Genomic DNA, 18,511 nt, shown 5'->3' on the forward strand with positions numbered 1-18,511 from the left:
CCTAAAGTCTTGAGGTAGCAGGGGTGTCAGGTGTCCTGATTTATCAGGATTTGTCCTGATTTTCGAGAGACCGTCCTGATTTTTCAAAAATGCTTGAATTGTCCTGATTTTTGAAAAATGGCCCTTAAAATTTCCTGATTTGTCCGGATTTTCCAAAAATATCCTAATCATAAATAAATTGATTGTTGAATGATGAGAACATCAAACGAATCTTAAATAAAATAGTTTAACCGTTAAACCAATGAGATTCTTTGATTCAAATGACATTTAAATGAGGTTTTTCGATATTAACTGCAGGCCAGCCAAGGTTATTCTCGCTTCAGTTGCGCATAATTCGAGGCGTCTTCAGCACCTATATTTCGCCTTTAGTTATGCAATCTTAGCAGATCTGCATTTTGTTTTCACAAATTTGGTGGTGTCCAAGGTTCTTAGATACACTAGGTTCTCTGACTTTCACAGTAAGTAGGCGAGGAGTGAGCGGGGCTCTCAATGAGTTTGTTTATTTTTTGTTCAGCTTTTCGGTGGTTTGTTGGTAAACAAACTTCATGAGTTCCGTTTAGTTGCATAGCCTACATAGCCAAAATGGCTGAATCGGAAATTCGATATTCGGGAACACCTCCTGAATATATACCCACCTTGGTGGTGTCCTAAATCGGAAAAATCCTGATTTCTAGCGTAACATTTAAAAAGGGCGAAACTGCCAAATGTAAACAAATCGAGTTAACGGTCATTCCGGATGCACGCGGTTGCACTTTACCTATTAAACGTGGTTTCATTTTAAAATTTCTTAAAACTTTCAAAAAATTGATAAAAACAGTCTCGCTTGTACCTCGGTACGTTGCACATCGCTTTTGTGTGAGCTTGCAGAAAACTAATATCTTTTTTTCTTCTCTTCACACGCCTTTGTCGAGCTGTGCAATGAATCCCATCGATACGTCAAGGTCATCGAGAAATGATGCTAGAGTGCGAAAATATCATGATAGCCACGTTGGGCCATATCTAGTAATGGCAGAATCGATTACTGGAAATTTGGCCGTAACAAAAATAGCGAAGAGTCTCGTGAAGAAATTCGGAGAAAACTTTATTCGCGCAATGCCGGTTTCGAAGACGAAGATGAAGATTTTGATGCAATCGAGAGATGCTGCTAATAAGATAGCTAGCATCAATTCAAGCAATGAGGTTAGATTTTTTATACCTCAACGTTTGGTTGAGTGCCTCGGGGTCGCTTATATCGAACCCAACCCCCTGGCAACTTGACGTTTCCCATACAAATCGCGTGTGCCAGTTTTTTCTGGTTCTCTGGTTCTGTCAAATCGAAAATCAAGCGACTTAACATGTCGGAAGGACGCATATGGAAATATGTTTTCTTTTAACCGATTCAACAAATGAAAAAAACGTTCAGAATTGAAAATTAGTTCAGTTATACGTAAAGTGAATCTGTTTTCAAAAGTTCAGTCGAATAAAGGGCTAACAGGCGTAAATCTGTATGTCCTTTATTACGTTTAAAACTATTGGACTGATCAAAATAATTCACTGATATACGGCAGATTTTTGGGAAAAGAACCCCTTCCACCAAAACTATTGATGACGATCGTACAAAATAAATGTAAAACAAAACATTACCACAACAATCATCGAATGATTTTTATAAACTGCGATACATATGATAATTTTAGTATAACAAAACTTTCAAATTATAGCAGAACATTTCTCGGTTTATGGAAAACTGTTCCTATACAATAAATTAATATGTAGAATATTCAATGAGAATAATAATTTCGGTTGAAATTTTTTTTCATTCATTCGAATTTTATGATTTGCACCACATTTGATGATCTGCCCTTTCCATACGCATGGCTCGAAAAGTATGTAAACAAGCGGTACACAAGCGACACCTGCGGATTTCAATCATGGCACACGAAACTCGCCAGAACTGTCAAGTTGCCAGGGGGTTGATTATAACTGATAGTCTCAGCTCTGTTGAAGCAATCCGCTCTATAAAACCAGGAAAATTCACGCCGTACTTCCTCGAAATGATACGAGATATATTGACCACTTTATCAAGACGTTGCTTTTCTATCACCTTTATCTGGGTCCCCTCACATTGCTCAATAGCAGGCAATGAGAGGGCAGATTCCCTTGCAAAAGTGGGTGCGATGGAAGGCAACATTTACCAGCGTGAAATCGTATTCAACGAATTTTACTTCTTGGCTCGAAGAAACTCTCTTGTCAACTGGCAGCGTAGATGGGACGAGGATGAGTTGGGTCGGTGGTTCCACTCGATTATCCCAAAGGTAAGCCTTAAACCCTGGTTTAATAGATTGAACCTGACTCGGGATTTTATTCGTATATTTTCCCGTCTCATGTCCAATCATTATTCCATGAATGCGGTACTCTATCGTTTAAATATTGCTGGCAGCAATTTATGCGGATGTGGTCTAGGTTACCATGACATCGAGCATATTGTTTGGTCGTGTGAGGACCACCTATTCGCCAGAGCGAACTTTATAGATTCCCTTCGGGCCCGAGGAAAACCACCCGACGTTCCAGTGAGGGATGTATTAGGTATGATGGACTTGGACTATATGTTCGAGATATACCTTTTCCTAAAAGCTATCGATCTTAGACTATAATTCTCTTTATTTTCATATTTCCCTTTCTATCTTTCTTTTTCTTCAAAAAAAAAAAAAAGTGAACTAGATCTAAGTACACAATTGTAATCAAATAAAACGAGTTTGGCTCCTTAAAGCCTAAAGGTATGAGCCGTTTCAAATAAATAATTTACAAAAAAAAAAAGCCAATAAATCTGTTTAAAAAAAAAAAAAAAAAAAGAATTGATAAAATTCAATTGGGCGAAACTTCCTATCGATGCATTTTCGTTGGAACGTGAAGTTACGCCTATTCAAATTGCAAAAGCTTCCCGATGTCGATGGTGGCAGAAGTTACCGCCGCAAGTAAAAATTGAAAGAATTTCGTTTTGAATTGTTTCCGAAGTCGCTAAGTTGAAACATTAATTGATTGATCGTTTGCTGATTGTTTTTATTTGAGGTTCCGGTTAATTTAAATATCGGAAATCGGTAAAATAATCGGGTGAATAAATGTTAAATTTTTTAAGCTACTCCCGTTGCATTTCCTCCGTTGATAGAATAAATTTGAAATTATAACTGCGATTGTTTTCTATAATCTCTTATAGTGTTCGACGAGCGCCGCCGTTCTCAAGTTAAGATTCGCTGAACAAGGATCAGGAAAAGTTCAATTGATGGAGAAAGCGACGAAAAGGAAAACGATCCAAAAAGAATGGATTCCTCATGATACCTAAAAACATCCAGAACCCGCGGAAAATATTACCTGGATGGAAGACGCCTATAAAAACTACAGGTTAGTAAATGTGGGGTTTTTGTCAGTCTCTTCAGTCTTTGCAACGCATGCGAAGACTCATATTATTTCAATAAAATAACAAAGTAAATCACTTTATTTGTAGGCTACGGCTACGACCCCTACCGATAATGCGGATGCAGAAAAACTGGATCGGTTTTTTCTACGTTGATGACTATCGGAGCGTAAAGATAAGGTGTGAAGCGAATGACCTTCGGCCGAATGGCTTTCGGCGGAATGACCCAGCCTCAATTTACCCACAGATCAACCATTTCCGATCTATTCCACCTAGTTTCACAACCATGAAATGTAGAATAGTCGAGTTTTTGACGAATATAAATATTTCCATTTTCACGTTCACAAGAACTGTAAATTCACCTTAGGAACGACAAATACACACAGATGAATTTGTAGTTGATTCTATACGAACTGCGTCATGCGATTAATAAGCCACATAAGCCAGCCATTTAACACGAACCGCCGAATCCAGTGGAACATCAGGGAAAAGACGAAATAGCGATACCGTCGAATACGAGAGATACCTACACTTAACATCATGCACCCTGCTACCCTGAACTAGTTCAAGACAATGAGAGATAAGAATACAAAAATTTTGAGATATCAAAAACAATAATTTTATAAGTTTTTTTCGCTACACTAATCAAGCTCGGATAGTTCGGAATAATAATACAATTCTATTCCTACTTATAAGATATTTATTCGTGTACAGTAAATCAATAAAATTTAAAACTAAAAGATATATTTTAAGTGTTTTTGGTTTGTGATTTAACACATTTAATACATTTTTTATATTTATTTTATATTTTTAACTGTGGATACCTTTTTAACGATTTTTAAAACGAGTAAACTAAAAAAGCAATGATTTTTCCACATAATTTTGAAAGAACAAATAGTTTTAATTCATACTGATGCAAGTGCATATATTCATCATTCCATGAAAGCAGAACAAATATCACCATTGAAAACTGAACAAAATGCGCAAATGTAAAGATTGACTTCTCTTGCGCATCTGTAAAGGGATAGCAATAAATAAACAAGAATGGCTGAAGAAGTGTTGTGAAAAGGAATTTTTAAAAGGTATTGATACAAGCATGTCAGTTCATAAAAAATATACAGACAAAATACATTTCCAGAGCAGTCATTTATAGCAGTTTTTTTTATTCCACTGGCTCAGTGACGACCTATCACTCATATTAAAAAAAATCAAGACTGCCTGACTTGGTGTCATGTTCATCTACTCACACACTCAATAGCACCCTGACATGGGGCACTGGTGGAATAAAAAAAATTGACAGCAGATAGGTTGCAACTGAGTTCACCACTAGGTTGCCACTGGGAATAAAAAAAATCGCTATGACTTGGGTACCACACCACTTGTTTAGTTATTTCCATAAACATTTTCATCGGAATAAGCGATATACAAGAAATAGTCCTCTTCATGATGTTCCTGTAAATGAGCGAAAATATCAGAGATAAAAGATGTTCAAGTTATCAAGAAAAAAACATTAGGAGACTTACCTGATATAAGGAACCCATGGTGGCGGATGTCGGTGGAATGACGTTGTTCACAAAGAAAAACAGAGCATCTTCGGGTCTAAGATGAATACGTTTGCGAATTAAGAAATAAAACTGGCCTACGGTCAAGTCCGACGGAACTAGATATTTTTTCTTGTCGAGGTCACCGATTCTTGCTTTTGGAGCTTTTTCAACGATAACCTGTGTTGAATAAAATTTTTAGAAATAAATGAAAAAAAAAATAACATAGTATAAGATTGTGTGAATAGTTTTAAATTGTATAAGTATATGTAATTATTATTCTGTACAAAATGATTCCCAAACATTGTTATCTAGTTGCTATAAGATTATCAAAATGATTGTAAAGTTTTCTTCTAAAGATTGCAAATTTCTAAGCTTGAATTTCATAAACTATTTGAGTTTCTATCCCTTTGATTATTTACATCTATCTCAATTTTATAAAATGATGGTTTATCCGCACGCATTTGATCATGAAATGGGAAAAATGCTGGTGAATGGTTGTTTAGAAAATCTATTTAGAGGAATCACATCACATTACATTAATTCAAGTGTAATAAACCTGTTTTTAAACTATTTTTTCATCATATTTCTTCACCTAAATTTGTAGATTGAAAGTTTCTTCTTCAATATTGATTAAAATGTATCAAGTTTAATAAACACCTTTAGGCGTTCAAATTTTACAGATATATAAAAAAAGAAAGAACAGGAAGCAAATTCTTTAAAAGCAACAAAGCACTCTTACACCCACAAATACTGTTTGAAAATCAGCCAAGTAGTGTGTATGTAATCCGCCATTAGCCATTCGTAAATCGCAAAGTAATGTGGAGCACCTTCACCTTGAACAACCTACAACACAACAAGTTTAACGCGCAGCTTGTTATTGTATTGAATGGTAGGCAATGTTTATCAACCTGAACAAAGCTGTTATTTTCGGCCAATTTTTCTTTATTTATATTTAAGTTGGAAAAAATACATGATTTTTTGTTAATTTTTTTTTATGTTAGTAGCATCTTAGTATTGATTGAATGCCAAAGCTCTGTTGAATAATAAGTTTATACATACTGAACACTCAATAAACTACGCAATCGAACAATAGAAAAAATATTTCGTTGTACTGGATTTCGCCTTTTCCTTAATAATTGCTGTTTGTAGGAACATAATCCAAAATAACAACTGCATAAAAAATATTTTGTTTGTTATTTATTGGCGAAGTGTCTACCAAAATGACACCAGAAATTGATTTGGAAAATTTATTCGCCATTTTGAATTTTAAGCTAGCCATGAATCATTCCCGTCTTATGTATACTAAGCAAAAAAAATATACTTACAGGAACTCGATCCGGATATTTTCGTCTGATTTTATCGCCCTCCGCCTTACGCTTCTCGAATGGGTGCTCCTCTTTATATTGGAATTTCATTTTCAAAAACAGTAAGGTGTTACCAGCAAAAAATTAAATATTATAATCCTTTTGTTGCGAAATACACAATCGTTAAATGCGTCCAATGCTCACAATATTTCTCAAGCTACTGCGCTGTATTTCTTTAAAACGCAGAATGAAAAAAAATCAGCTGTCCAGCAACTTTTTGTTTTGATAGAGGGAGCTTTTGAACAGCTAAAAAGCACCCTTCACGAACCCTTCCGAGAAATTACGTTATGCGTTTGCGGTTACTCAATTTAACTGTGCTGGGCAGAGAAAACTCCTTTTTATGAAAAAAAAACTGTGGATTGAATTCTGTTGTTCAAAGAACAATCATTCTAATTTATAACAGTTTTATTAAATGAGATTTAATCAAATAAAATAAATCAAAATTAAAATTGAATTTAATATTCTCTCAGTTCTTTTTCACATATATTTCTATTATTATATGATTTCGCTGAAAAGTCATAAAACGAGTAACCATTAAGGTTGATTTCCAAGCAACAATGGTTGAATATGGTCGAGTGTGTATGATAGTAAAATTGACAGCCCGTATTTTGTGAATCGTGATTCGTGACGTGATGAAAATTTTCATCTTACAAATTTTATCAAATTTATGCTAGAATACTGTTTACACTGGCTAAACCAATCTAAAACAAAGTAAATTCTTATATTTCAACAACATATTTTAATGTGATTGGTAAGTTTTGCCTTCAACAATGATGGGAGAAATATTTAAAATATATTTATGTTCTCAGGCAAGGTTAAACAAAAAAAAATACAATGTCAGACAAAGGTACAATCCAGCCTCTCGTCAAAATCGGTCACTATATCCTCGGTGCTACCCTTGGAACTGGAACTTTTGGCAAGGTTAAAATCGGAGAACATCAACTTACGAAACACAAAGTGGCCGTCAAGATCTTGAATCGACAAAAAATCAAAAGCCTCGATGTGGTGGGCAAGATCCGTAGGGAAATCCAAAATCTTAAGTTGTTCCGACATCCACACATCATCAAACTGTACCAGGTTATTTCGACGCCGACAGATATTTTCATGATTATGGAATATGTTAGTGGAGGTGAATTGTTCGATTATATTGTCAACAATGGGAAGCTGCAGGAGTCGGAGGCCCGTCGATTCTTCCAACAGATAATTTCCGGTGTCGATTATTGCCACAGACACATGATTGTACATCGTGATTTGAAACCCGAGAATCTCCTATTGGATCATAATCGACACGTTAAAGTAAGCACTTCTTAAGTCTTATATGCTTATTTGTTATTAGATTTGAACTGAATATTTCATTGAAAATACTAGAGCCTTTTTACTTTTGTATATGCATGATATAAATTGTCTTTTTCAGATTGCTGATTTCGGACTTTCGAATATGATGCTAGATGGAGAATTTTTAAGAACATCATGTGGATCACCGAATTATGCCGCGCCCGAAGTTATTTCAGGAAAACTTTACGCTGGTCCCGAGGTTGATATTTGGTCATGTGGTGTTATTTTATATGCTTTGCTGTGCGGAACCCTTCCATTTGACGACGAGCATGTTCCTACCTTGTTCAGAAAAATTAAGTCCGGAATATTTCCCATTCCTGAATATCTAAACAAACAGGTGGTCAGTTTGCTTTGTCAGATGCTTCAAGTGGATCCATTGAAAAGAGCTACAGTAGAGGAAATCAAGAAACACGAATGGTTCCAAAAAGAGTTACCAGCCTATCTTTTTCCATCTCCAGTAGAGCAAGATTCAAGTGTTATCGATACTCATGCCGTTACCGAGGTTTGTGACAAATTCGGCGTCAAAGAACAAGAAGTACATAACGCACTTTTAAGTGGTGATCCCCATGATCAACTGGCTATTGCATACCATTTGATTATTGATAACAAACGTATCGCTGATGAAGCAGCGAAAGCAGAATTGAAAGATTTTTATGTTGCTGGTAGTCCACCACCGGCTCCAGTTCCAAGCGAGAAGGTAACGCCTGTAAACGATCAGTTTAAATCACCCCAAATTCACCCCGAACGTATTGCTCCACTGAGGGAAAGACCTGCTACCACTGGAAGTGTTCCGGTTCCATCACCGAACATAACAGCTACGGCACTACCGCTGGATAAACATCGCGGAACGCCAGTCAAACGAGCCAAATGGCATTTGGGTATTCGATCCCAGTCGAAGCCAAACGACATCATGCTGGAAGTTTACCGAGCAATGAAAGCACTTGATTTTGAGTGGAAAATTATCAATCCTTATCATGTTCGTGTTAGAAAGTATAACGAACGTAACGATAAACATGTAAAAATGTCTTTACAGCTTTATCAGGTGGATGCAAAAAGTTATCTCTTGGATTTTAAATCTTTAACCAATGATGAAGTAGAGCAAGGCGATGATGTGATCATGGAAAGTCTTACACCTCCACCACCGGTTGGTTTTGGAGGAATGGGAATTCCCAATCAACCTACCGGTCATCACACTATGGAGTTCTTCGAAATGTGTGCCGCCTTGATAATTCAATTAGCCCGTTGAAAACTGAAACAGATTTCCAATATTCGTTGCTAGATCAGTATCCAAAGTTTATATTTTATTGAATAAAATGTAACTGTACAAACGATATAAAAATAACATCAGGTTGTTTTTATTCAATAATAACTCTTGAAGAATTCTTTCTAATCCTGTGGTGGCCAAAGTTTTTGCACATCTTTATGACTTGAAACAGGTAATATTTGTTTGTATTCGTCGAGTAGAACTGGAATTACAAATATATTGTATAAAATTGTGTATGTTTTATGTAGCAGCTCTGGTTTCAATAAACAATACTTACAATCTGGATTCGTTTTCCAAAGCTCCGTAAGTCGCCTCCGATCATAAATTTGGTTTTGGTAAAGTAAATTCAAAAGTGAATTGATGCGGGGAATTGAAGAAGAGTACTGTTTAAGCACCGAATCAGGAGTTATCAGTAAGATTTTCCTGAATTTGTTCAGTTGAGTATAAACTTTCCCAAGCAGAAGGAATTTCAAAAGATATCTGTAGGATAAAAAAACTCAATTATTAAAAAAAAAGATTATGTAGCTTCTCAAACAACGTTTTGATTCAACATATCTCAAAAAATGGCCAATTTAAGCAGAACTTATTGAAACTGCTAAGTGAATATTCAAATTTAACTTACTGACAACGTCGCATATCCCGCGGCATTTCAACCTCCGTTATCGGTAATTCCCAACCGGCTTTCCCAATAGTTGCCTTGACGTAGCACTTGATACTATCATCAACTTTGTTATAGCTTGGTTCTGGGTCATCGAGGACACTGAGCACATTGCACTGTTTTGGGACTAACTGAAGTAACCATTCTGGTTCAATGGCCGTGATACCGCGTAGAAACATTTTGGCATTGCCGTCTTGTACAACTTCGAAGGCTTCCTGGTAGCAGATCCACTCAGGATCTCGCTTTTTCAGAACTGAGCTTGAATGGACAAACACTGGAGTTTCCATGTTTGGGAGAAGGTAAGCGTGCTTATACTTGATTTTATCGGTTTTTGTTTTCACTTCGTCCGATGGTATTTTGCGAGCTACTTGATCGGCCATGCCTATAAGAATTAACTGTCTAAGCAGTTTGGCCTGCTCATCGGACGGAGGAATCATTTTTGGATCAACGGAAAGATTAAGGTTTTTCATATTAGCGTTCACCTCGTTCGTTAACTGTACTCGGAGTTTTCTGATTTCTTTTAGTGCTTTCAATCGGATGCCATTTTCGTTACAGAATTCGGCAATTGTTCCTTTACTATTTGCAAATTCTGCTGCACCCACTGCTCGCATTAAAATCATGGGATCTCCGAGCAAAAGAGAGTGACCATGACCAGCCCAACTTTTTCGCTTGGTTCTCCAATGTTTGTGTTCTGCTGTGTCCTCAGAAAGTGAAACCTCTTGAAAGACTTCTTGAACTGACAATGCAGCCACCAGACATATTGCATAAGGCAACAAATTGTGCTGTTGACTGAGCGCAAGAATTTTGCCGAAACGAGGAGCTACAGGAAACGCGGCTATTGTTTTACCAAGATCAGTGATTCGGCAAATAGTCTGTGATTTTCCTCCATCGTTAATCACGTTTTCTTGAAGAGCGTCTAAAAGGATCAACCTTTTTTCGGCCGTTTCCAACTGCGTACGGTCAGGTGGCGAAGGAAAAGGAAAATTTACAACTTTATCTATTCCCATGCATTTCATTTGTAGCATAAGATCATCAACTGGTTTTTTTTGGATTTCAGGAACCGCGAAATCAATGAAATCATTGTTATACACGGCACTTGAGTACAGTCGATAACAGTGGCCAGGGCCTACACGACCAGCTCGTCCAGCTCTCTGATTTGCTGAAGCTTTACTGATGTATGTTACTACAAATGCCGTTACTCCAGTTACTTTATCGTAGAGTTTTGTTTTTTGACGACCACAATCGATAACATACTTAATCCCTGGAATAGTAAGTGATGTTTCAGCTACATTGGTGGCCACAACGCACAGTCGTGTTCCATTTGGCGGTGGTTGAAATACTTTTTCCTGGTTTTCTGACGGTAAAATGGAATAAAGCGGCAGTACATGCAGCGGTTGGCTTCTGTTCAATACGGATGTACTCAAAGCCTCTTCAAAGTCTGAATCCAAGTCACTTTCCATTTCATCATCTGACATTTCGTCATGTTCATTTTCTACCTGATCGGCTTCAGCGTCATCCCAAGGCATCTGATATTTATCGAGATCTATCGCCGGTAATTTCATCAATGGTTCAGACTGTTTGACAATTTTCTTTTTGACTAGTTTTGCAGCCTTTTTAGGGTTTACTGCTCGCTCAAGCTGTTGATCCTCGTCATCAGAATCAATATTCGCTTTAACGGTTTTTTCATTTGAATTTGTTACAACATTACCGGAAAATGGGAAGGCTTTTCTGAGTCTCTTAACGATGTAATTTACTTCTTTTTGTCCGGTAAGGAATATTAAAATTCCTCCTTCTGGAAGTTTAGTATGTATTTTAACAGCTTTCGTATAAGCTTCTCTGACATAATCTTCTGGCGTTGTTTTGTTAAAATGTACTGTAACTGGAAACTGTCTGGATTCCACATTGATAACAGGTGGAACACTGTTGAATAGAGTTTTATTTTCAGTAAAATCTTTAACACGTAAAGTAGCTGACATAATAATAAGTTTCAGAGGGTTGCCTTTTTTCAAACGCAGCCTTACTATTCTCGATAGTAAACCAACTAGGATATCTGTGTATATACTACGCTCATGAGCTTCATCTAGAATAATAACCGAGTATGCGCTCAACAAGAAATCGCTTTCCACTTCCTTCAACAGCACACCATCTGTAACAAATTTTATTCTAGTTTTTTCTGTTACATTCCCTTCAAATCGAATTAAATAGGAAACTATATTGGTAGAAAGATTCATTTCTTCTGCTACTCGTTTAGACATCGATATTGCAGCTACTCGACGGGGCTCGGTGATAGCGATAATCCCGCGTTCTGGGAGTGCATAGCCGGCTTCGTAGAGGAATTGAGGAACCTGAGTAGTTTTCCCACTTCCGGTTTCACCAGCCAAAATTATTATCGAGTTGTCACTTATAGTTTCCATGATTATCTGCTCCTCTGCTAGAATCGGCAGTTTCAATCGTGCTGCTTGCATTTCTGGATCCCGTTCCACGTATACGTATGTCGCCGTTTTTCGCTCTACAGAAATTGTAGTGTTTCTCGCTACATTCTGCTGACTTGGATTTTCTATTTTCACAGAACTCAAGTTCTGTTTAAATTCCAGGCATCCAGTGACCTTCTCTTCTGGTTTTTCTTTTTCTTGAGATATATCAGTATCGGAATTTTCAACCTCTTCAAAAGCCTCGCGATCATTAGTTGAATCCACTTCTGATTCCGACTCAAAACTTTCTTCTTCTATACCAATAATGTTCAAATTCTTAGATTTGTCGTTTTCATTTTCGGTACTTATGTTTTGAGCTCGCAGCAATGCTAACCTTTGTTTACGCATACCTACCAGACTTTTCAATTTCAATCTTCCGGAATCTAAATCATTCTGTTCGATCTTTTTTTCTATTATTATTTTACCAAATTTCTGCTCTTTAAACAACTGCTTCAAGCCTTTGGTTTGAACTGAACTTAGCTTAGTAAAATTGTTCAATTCATCAGGTGTAGCCTGAACTTCTGCCAAAGCGCTAAGCAAAGAAGATCGTTGTTCCTTTTTTCTTTTTTGATCAACTATCTTCTCAAGCCGTTTCCGTTGCTTCTTTGAAAGGATTTTTGTGACAGTTGTTTTATCTCGCTTAACTTTTGTTGGGCGTTTTTGCGATGGCAGTACCAGTAAATTAGCGTCGTCGGTACCTTTACAATAGTCGTCTGCAGTTTCGAAGTCAAGCTTGATCTGAAATAAAATATTATTAAAACTATGCCTGATAGTTGGCTTATTCTAGCTAGATACTTGTTTTGTTGATGAGTTATCGATGATTGTTTCCACCTTCTGGCGACCTTTTTCGTTAAAACGCCTTTTACCCATAATGAGTTATTATTTAATAAAAATAGATAGGAAATAGTAAAACTTATATTCCAATAATAAATCACACTACTCAACAAGCAAGGTAAAATTGTCGAAATTTTAGAAGTTTCACTTTGCTGAAATCAAAACAAAAGAAACAATCAACACGTGCTTTTAACTTGTATACATCGTTTGAAAAAATCACTCAGAAACAGGTATTCGCTAACTCTGTATTCACACAGTTTTGTTTGAGATTTTATCAGGGAGACCATGATAACTCTAGTATGGTGATCTCAAATGCCAAATCGCTCGTTCAGTCATAATGAAAAAAGTTTTGACAGCTGGCTGAAGCATGATGAATCTACACACTCATTTGGCGGAACACTTGAAAGGTTTTTTTTTATTTATTTACTAGCTGACCCGCGGTGTGCTTTGCTACACCTTTCAGAATCAAATGATATTTTCAGAAATCATTCAAATTTTTATTGTTTTTGGTATTATTTTAAATCAAATTATGACGAAATTAATAAGCAACCACTATAAAATGAGAGCTTCAGCTGGAGTTTCAAATTGCAACACAAACCATAACTTATATTCTGAATCTTGATTTATAAATTTGTTTTAAAGATCTGATAATTTTCATCTGTTTCCTTAAGTTTCGCCCTAAAAAAGAAGGGTCCCAAATTAATCGTTCGCAAATAATCTAACTTATAAAGTATGGTTGTTTTTGCTTGATATGTACTGGATTTATGCTAAAAAACTGATTAGAGAGCCCCCCCTGACCTTCCCTTCACCCCCTGCTGAATAATCTTGAATAAACATTTTTTTCGTTCCCAAAAATCCTCTTATATCAAATATAGTTCCATTGGTTGATAAGTATTTAAGCTTTACAACAAAAATTGTATGGAGCCCCTTTCTTTCTTTTCCTCTCTACACTGTAAAACATAAGAGTCTATAACAATCGTAGAAACATATCTCGTAACCAAGTACCTTTCCATGCCATATTTGTTTCCATTTGTTGGCTTCGTAAGCATAAATTGAGAACATATGCTAACAAAATTGTATTGGGCTCACCTCCCTCCTCCCATGTACCTTCTCACTGAAAGGAGGATGATGTGTCAAACAATCATAGAGTCATACCAAAATGATTTTCCATGTTAAGTATTGTCAATTTCTCGGATTTTGTAAAATAAAAGTTAAATGTAAGCTTCCCTCTTCCCTTCCTATATTCCATGCCATGCCAAATTTGGTTTTATTTAAGTAGTAAATTTTTGAGCTATACGGCTTCATATTATAATAGAAACATTTCTCCTATCCAAATACACTCACATGTCAAATATGGTTCAATTTGCTTGATCAGCTCTCCAGTTATACTGAAAATTGTAAGGGAGACCTCGCCTCCACCTTTTCATCCACCTCTTCGAAAGAATGAGGGATACCAAATATTCATAGAAGCATTTCTCGTACCTCAATATCGTTCCATGCCAAATTTGGTTCCATTTGCTGTTGTAGTTCTTGAGTTATGCAGTAAAAATTGTATGAAACTCCCCTCCCTCTTTCCTTCCTCTCCGCTGTAAGAAGAAATTACTTTCATAAAATAATAATCAACGGTGACTATTCGTTAAAAAGAATAAAATCATTTGGCTTTGGGGGGTTTAAATAAGGGGTAAATATTTCGAAATACAGTTCAAAAAATTAAATAGTTGGCAAAAGTAGGGACGTTTACGGTATTTGCGTGAAAACAATAAGTAGCGCTGCCGATAAAAACGGAATCCGAAACAACCAATAACACATCGCTTGAACTGGTTAAGCAAAAGGGAAGCTTCACCAGAGCCATGCGGTCTAGACTTTTTGTCCGATTGGGAAGCACGTGCTTTACCAATCCATCGGGTTGGATGTATGGGTGAACGTAATTGCGCCTCTCGCTATTACTTCTCTCAGCCATTCAATTGATGTGGGACAAAGGGTCTAGAACGCACCTTTGAAGCTTTCCATAAAATATGCTCTTGGCTCATTTTCAACATCTTTCAATTTTCTTCTATTAAGCATCTGCTTTGTCTATCCGTCATTTAATTTCAATCTTTAATTCTTCTATCAAGAATTTTCGTAGTATCAAGTTCACCGCAATGCCATTAAACTTTCATAAAAAAATTTGTTGGTTTCGTAACCATAAATTTAGAACATATGCTAACAAAATTTTATTGGGCTCACCTCCCTCCTCCCATGTACCTTCTCACTGAAAGGAGGATGATGTGTCAAATAATCATAGAGTCATACCAAAATGATATTCCATGTTAAGTATTGTCCATTTCTCGAATTTTGTAAAATAAAAGTTAAATGTAAGCTTCCCTCTTCCCTTCCTATATTCCATGCCATGCCAAATTTGGTTTTATTTAAGTAGTAAATTTTTGAGTTATGGGGGGGAGTACCATCCCCCTTTCCGTTCTCTTCTTTCAATAGAGGGGTGATAACTTAATATTCATAAAAGTATTGTTAGTACTCAAATACTTTTTGATGATTATGATGAAATTTGGTTTCATTTGCTCGATTAATTCTCGAGTTATGCAAAAAAAAAAAATGGAAACCCCCCCTTCTTCCTTTATATCTTACCGCTTAAAAGGTACGGCTTCAATTTATAATAGAAACATTTCTCATATACAAATACACACACATGTCAAATATGGTTCAATTTGCTTGATCAGCTCTCCAGTTATACTGAAAATTGTAAGGGAAACCTCGTCTCCCCCTTTTCATCCACCTCTTCGAAAGAGTGAGGGATACCAAATATTCATAGAAGCATTTCTCGAACCCAAATATCGTTCCATGCCAAATTTGGTTCCATTAGCTGTTGTAGTTCTTGAGTTATGCAGTAAAAATTGTATGAAACTCCCCTCCCTCTTTCCTTCCTCTCCGCTGTAAGAAGGAAGGGGTCTCAAACAATCATTGGAACATGCCCCCCCCCCCCCTTTCAACTGGAAAGTGGGAGGGATCTTAAATAATCATTGAAATATTTTTCGTATCCAAATACCTTCACATGCCAAATTTGGATCCAATATCTTGATTAGTTCTCGAGTTATATGAAAAATTGTAAGGTAGCCCCCCTCCCCCCTTCCTATCACGCCACTGAAAGGAGGGAGGGGTACCAAATATTCATAGAAATATTCCTCGTTCCCAAATACCACGCCATGCCAAATATGATACCATTTGCTTGATGGGTTCTCGAGTTATGCAAAAAATTGTCTTTTGTTTGGGAGGCCCCTCCCCCCCTTCATGAGAGAGGGAGGGGTCTCAAACCACAATAGGAACCTTCTCCTGCCTCCAATACCCCCACCTGCCAAGTTTCACGATAATCGGTTCAGTAGTTTCCGAGTCTATAGGGAACAGACAGACAGACAGACAGACAGACAGACAGACAGAAATTCATTTTTATATATATAGATGCTACATTTACATTTCCTTGTGAATAGGTTTAAACAGTGTCTGCTTTTCTTCGATTTTGAGTGATTTAGAAATTCAAAGTTTTTCACGCGACCACCGACCAGAAAAAATCGAAAATTATGTTTTTTTTACAAAAAATTTCAAGTTGAAAATTTTTAGTGATTCGAAAAATTCAAGCTTTTTCACGCGACCCCCGAAAAAAAAAACGAAAAAAAAGATTTTCTGCCGAAAAAAATGATTTTTTGCCGAAAAATTTTCGAGTTTAAAATTTTGTAAGATTAAAAAAATTCAAGGTTTTTCGCGCGCCCCCCGACCGAAAAAAATCGAAAAAAATGAATTTTTGCCGAAAAATTTTCGAGTTTAAAATTTTGCAAGATTCAAAAAATTCAAGGTTTTTCGCGCGCCCCCCGACCGGAAAAAATCGAAAAAAATGATTTTTTGCCGAAAAATTTTCGAGTTTGAAATTTTGCAAGATTCAAAAAATTCAAGGTTTTCGCGCGCCCCCCACCGGAAAAAATCGAAAAAAATAATTTTTTGCCGAAAAATTTTCGAGTTTAAAATTTTGCAAGATTCAAAAAATTCACCCCCGACCGGAAAAAAAATCGATAAAAAATTATTTTTTGCCGAAAAATTTTCGAGTTAAAAATTTTGCAAGATTTAAATAATTCAAGGTTTTTCGCACGACCCCCGACCAGAAAAAATAAAAAAAAGGATTTTTTGCCGAAAAATTTTCAAGTTGAAAATTTTGCGTAATTCAAAAAATTCAAGGTTTTTTAAGCGTCCCCCGACCGGAAAATATATAAAAAAAACGATTTTTTGCCGAAAAATTTTCGAGTTTAAAATTTAGCAAGACTCAAAAAATTCAAGGCTTTTCGCGGGCCTCCCGACCGGGAAAAATCGAAAAAAAAGATTTTTTGCTGAAAAATTTTCGAGTTTAAAATATTGCAAGATTAAAAAAAATCAAGGTTTTTCGCGCGCCCCCCGACCGGAAAAAGTCGAAAAAATTGATTTTTCGCCGAAAAATTTTCGAGTTTAAAATTTTGCAAGATTCAAAAAATTCAAGGTTTTTCGCACGACCCCCAACCAGAAAAAACCGAAAAAAAATGATTTTTTCCAGAAAAATTTTCGAGTTTAAAATTTTGCGTGATTAAAAAAATTCAAGGTTTTTCGCGCGACCCCCGACCAGAAAAATTCGAAAATAAATGATTTTTTCCCGAAAATTTTCAAGCTGAACATTTTGCAAGATTAAAAAAAATCAAGGTTTTTCACGCGACCCCCGACCAGAAAAAATAAAAAAAAAGTGATTTTTTCCCGAAAAAATTTTAAGTTGGAAATTTTGCGTGATTTTAAAATTTAAGGTTTTTCACGCGACCCCGCCCAGAAAAAATCGAAAAATAAAACGATTTTTTCTCGACAAATTTTCAAGTTGAAAATTTTGCGTGATAAAAAAAAATCAAGGTTTTTCACACGACCCCCGACCAGAAAAAATAAAAAAAAATGATTTTTTGCCGAAATGTTTTCGAGTTTAAAATTTTGCAAGATTTAAAAAATTCAAGGTTTTTCACCTGACCCCCGACCGAAAAAAAATCGAAAAAGTGATTTTTTGCCGAAAAATTTTCGAGTTTAAAATTTTGCTAGATTCAAAAAATTCAAGGAAAAAATTTTTCGGCAAAAAATCATTTTTTTCGATTTTTTCCGGTCGGGGGCGCGCGAAAAACCTTGATTTTTTTAAATCTTGCAAAATTTTAAACTCGAAAATTTTTCGGCAAAAAATCATTTTTTTCGATTTTTCCGGTCGGGGGGCGCGCGAAAAACCTTGAATTTTTTGAATCTTGCAAAATTTTAAACTCGAATCATTTTTTTCGATTTTTTCCGGTCGGGGGGCGCGCGAAAAACCTTGAATTTTTTGAATCTTGCAAAATTTTAAACTCGAATCATTTTTTTCGATTTTTTCCGGTCGGGGGGCGCGCGAAAAACCTTGAATTTTTTGAATCTTGCTAAATTTTAAACTCGAAAATTTTTCGGCAAAAAATCATATTTTTCGATTTTTTCCGGTCGGGGAGCGCGCGAAAAACCTTGAATTTTTTGAATCTTGCAAAATTTTAAACTCGGAAATTTTTCGGCAAAAAATCATTTTTTTCGATTTTTTCCGGTCGGGGGGCGCGCGAAAAACCTTGATTTTTTTTAAATCTTGCAA

The 18,511-nt window shown here is 36.2% G+C and overlaps 3 protein-coding genes and 1 long non-coding RNA gene across 4 annotated transcripts; 2 read left to right on the top strand and 2 right to left on the bottom strand.

Annotated features, from left to right (window-relative positions):
* Window positions 1-1,880: 1,880 nt before the first annotated feature.
* Window positions 1,881-4,670, top strand: LOC129760071 (uncharacterized). The gene is made up of 3 exons (XR_008740297.1): window positions 1,881-2,294; window positions 3,194-3,378; window positions 3,482-4,670. It is a non-coding gene; the product is annotated as an uncharacterized LOC129760071 (long non-coding RNA).
* On the bottom strand, window positions 4,519-6,484 carry LOC129760070 (gamma-aminobutyric acid receptor-associated protein). The gene is made up of 3 exons (XM_055757646.1): window positions 6,261-6,484; window positions 4,915-5,112; window positions 4,519-4,843 (listed from the first exon to the last, which is right to left on the bottom strand). The coding sequence occupies exons 1-3, from the start codon at window positions 6,348-6,350 to the stop codon at window positions 4,775-4,777; spliced, it is 357 nt and encodes a 118-aa protein (XP_055613621.1). The 5' UTR covers window positions 6,351-6,484; the 3' UTR covers window positions 4,519-4,774.
* A 407-nt stretch (window positions 6,485-6,891) lies between these two features.
* Window positions 6,892-8,976, top strand: LOC129760067 (5'-AMP-activated protein kinase catalytic subunit alpha-2). The gene is made up of 3 exons (XM_055757643.1): window positions 6,892-7,050; window positions 7,109-7,595; window positions 7,714-8,976. The coding sequence occupies exons 2-3, from the start codon at window positions 7,134-7,136 to the stop codon at window positions 8,878-8,880; spliced, it is 1,629 nt and encodes a 542-aa protein (XP_055613618.1). The 5' UTR covers window positions 6,892-7,050; window positions 7,109-7,133; the 3' UTR covers window positions 8,881-8,976.
* LOC129760066 (probable ATP-dependent RNA helicase kurz) lies at window positions 8,903-13,054 on the bottom strand. Its single transcript, XM_055757641.1, has 4 exons — window positions 12,823-13,054; window positions 9,521-12,765; window positions 9,176-9,378; window positions 8,903-9,100 (listed from the first exon to the last, which is right to left on the bottom strand). The coding sequence occupies exons 1-4, from the start codon at window positions 12,895-12,897 to the stop codon at window positions 9,021-9,023; spliced, it is 3,603 nt and encodes a 1,200-aa protein (XP_055613616.1). The 5' UTR covers window positions 12,898-13,054; the 3' UTR covers window positions 8,903-9,020.
* Between the last annotated feature and the right edge of the window lie 5,457 nt (window positions 13,055-18,511).

This window comes from Uranotaenia lowii, unplaced genomic scaffold, assembly GCF_029784155.1.
Source record: "Uranotaenia lowii strain MFRU-FL unplaced genomic scaffold, ASM2978415v1 HiC_scaffold_40, whole genome shotgun sequence".
Lineage (NCBI taxonomy): Eukaryota > Metazoa > Arthropoda > Insecta > Diptera > Culicidae > Uranotaenia > Uranotaenia lowii.

Coding starts and splice junctions, on each gene's coding strand:
- LOC129760070 (XM_055757646.1), bottom strand. CDS start 6,350: ATGAAATTCCAATATAAAGAGGAGCACCCATTCGAGAAGCGTAAGGCG. Junction 5,113..6,260: donor AATATCCGGATCGAGTTCCT/GTAAGTATATTT, acceptor TATTCAACACAG/GTTATCGTTGAAAAAGCTCC. Junction 4,844..4,914: donor CCATGGGTTCCTTATATCAG/GTAAGTCTCCTA, acceptor GCTCATTTACAG/GAACATCATGAAGAGGACTA.
- LOC129760066 (XM_055757641.1), bottom strand. CDS start 12,897: ATGGGTAAAAGGCGTTTTAACGAAAAAGGTCGCCAGAAGGTGGAAACA. Junction 12,766..12,822: donor ATAACTCATCAACAAAACAA/GTATCTAGCTAG, acceptor ATTTTATTTCAG/ATCAAGCTTGACTTCGAAAC. Junction 9,379..9,520: donor CGGGATATGCGACGTTGTCA/GTAAGTTAAATT, acceptor TTTATCCTACAG/ATATCTTTTGAAATTCCTTC.
- LOC129760067 (XM_055757643.1), top strand. CDS start 7,134: ATGTCAGACAAAGGTACAATCCAGCCTCTCGTCAAAATCGGTCACTAT. Junction 7,596..7,713: donor ATCATAATCGACACGTTAAA/GTAAGCACTTCT, acceptor TGTCTTTTTCAG/ATTGCTGATTTCGGACTTTC.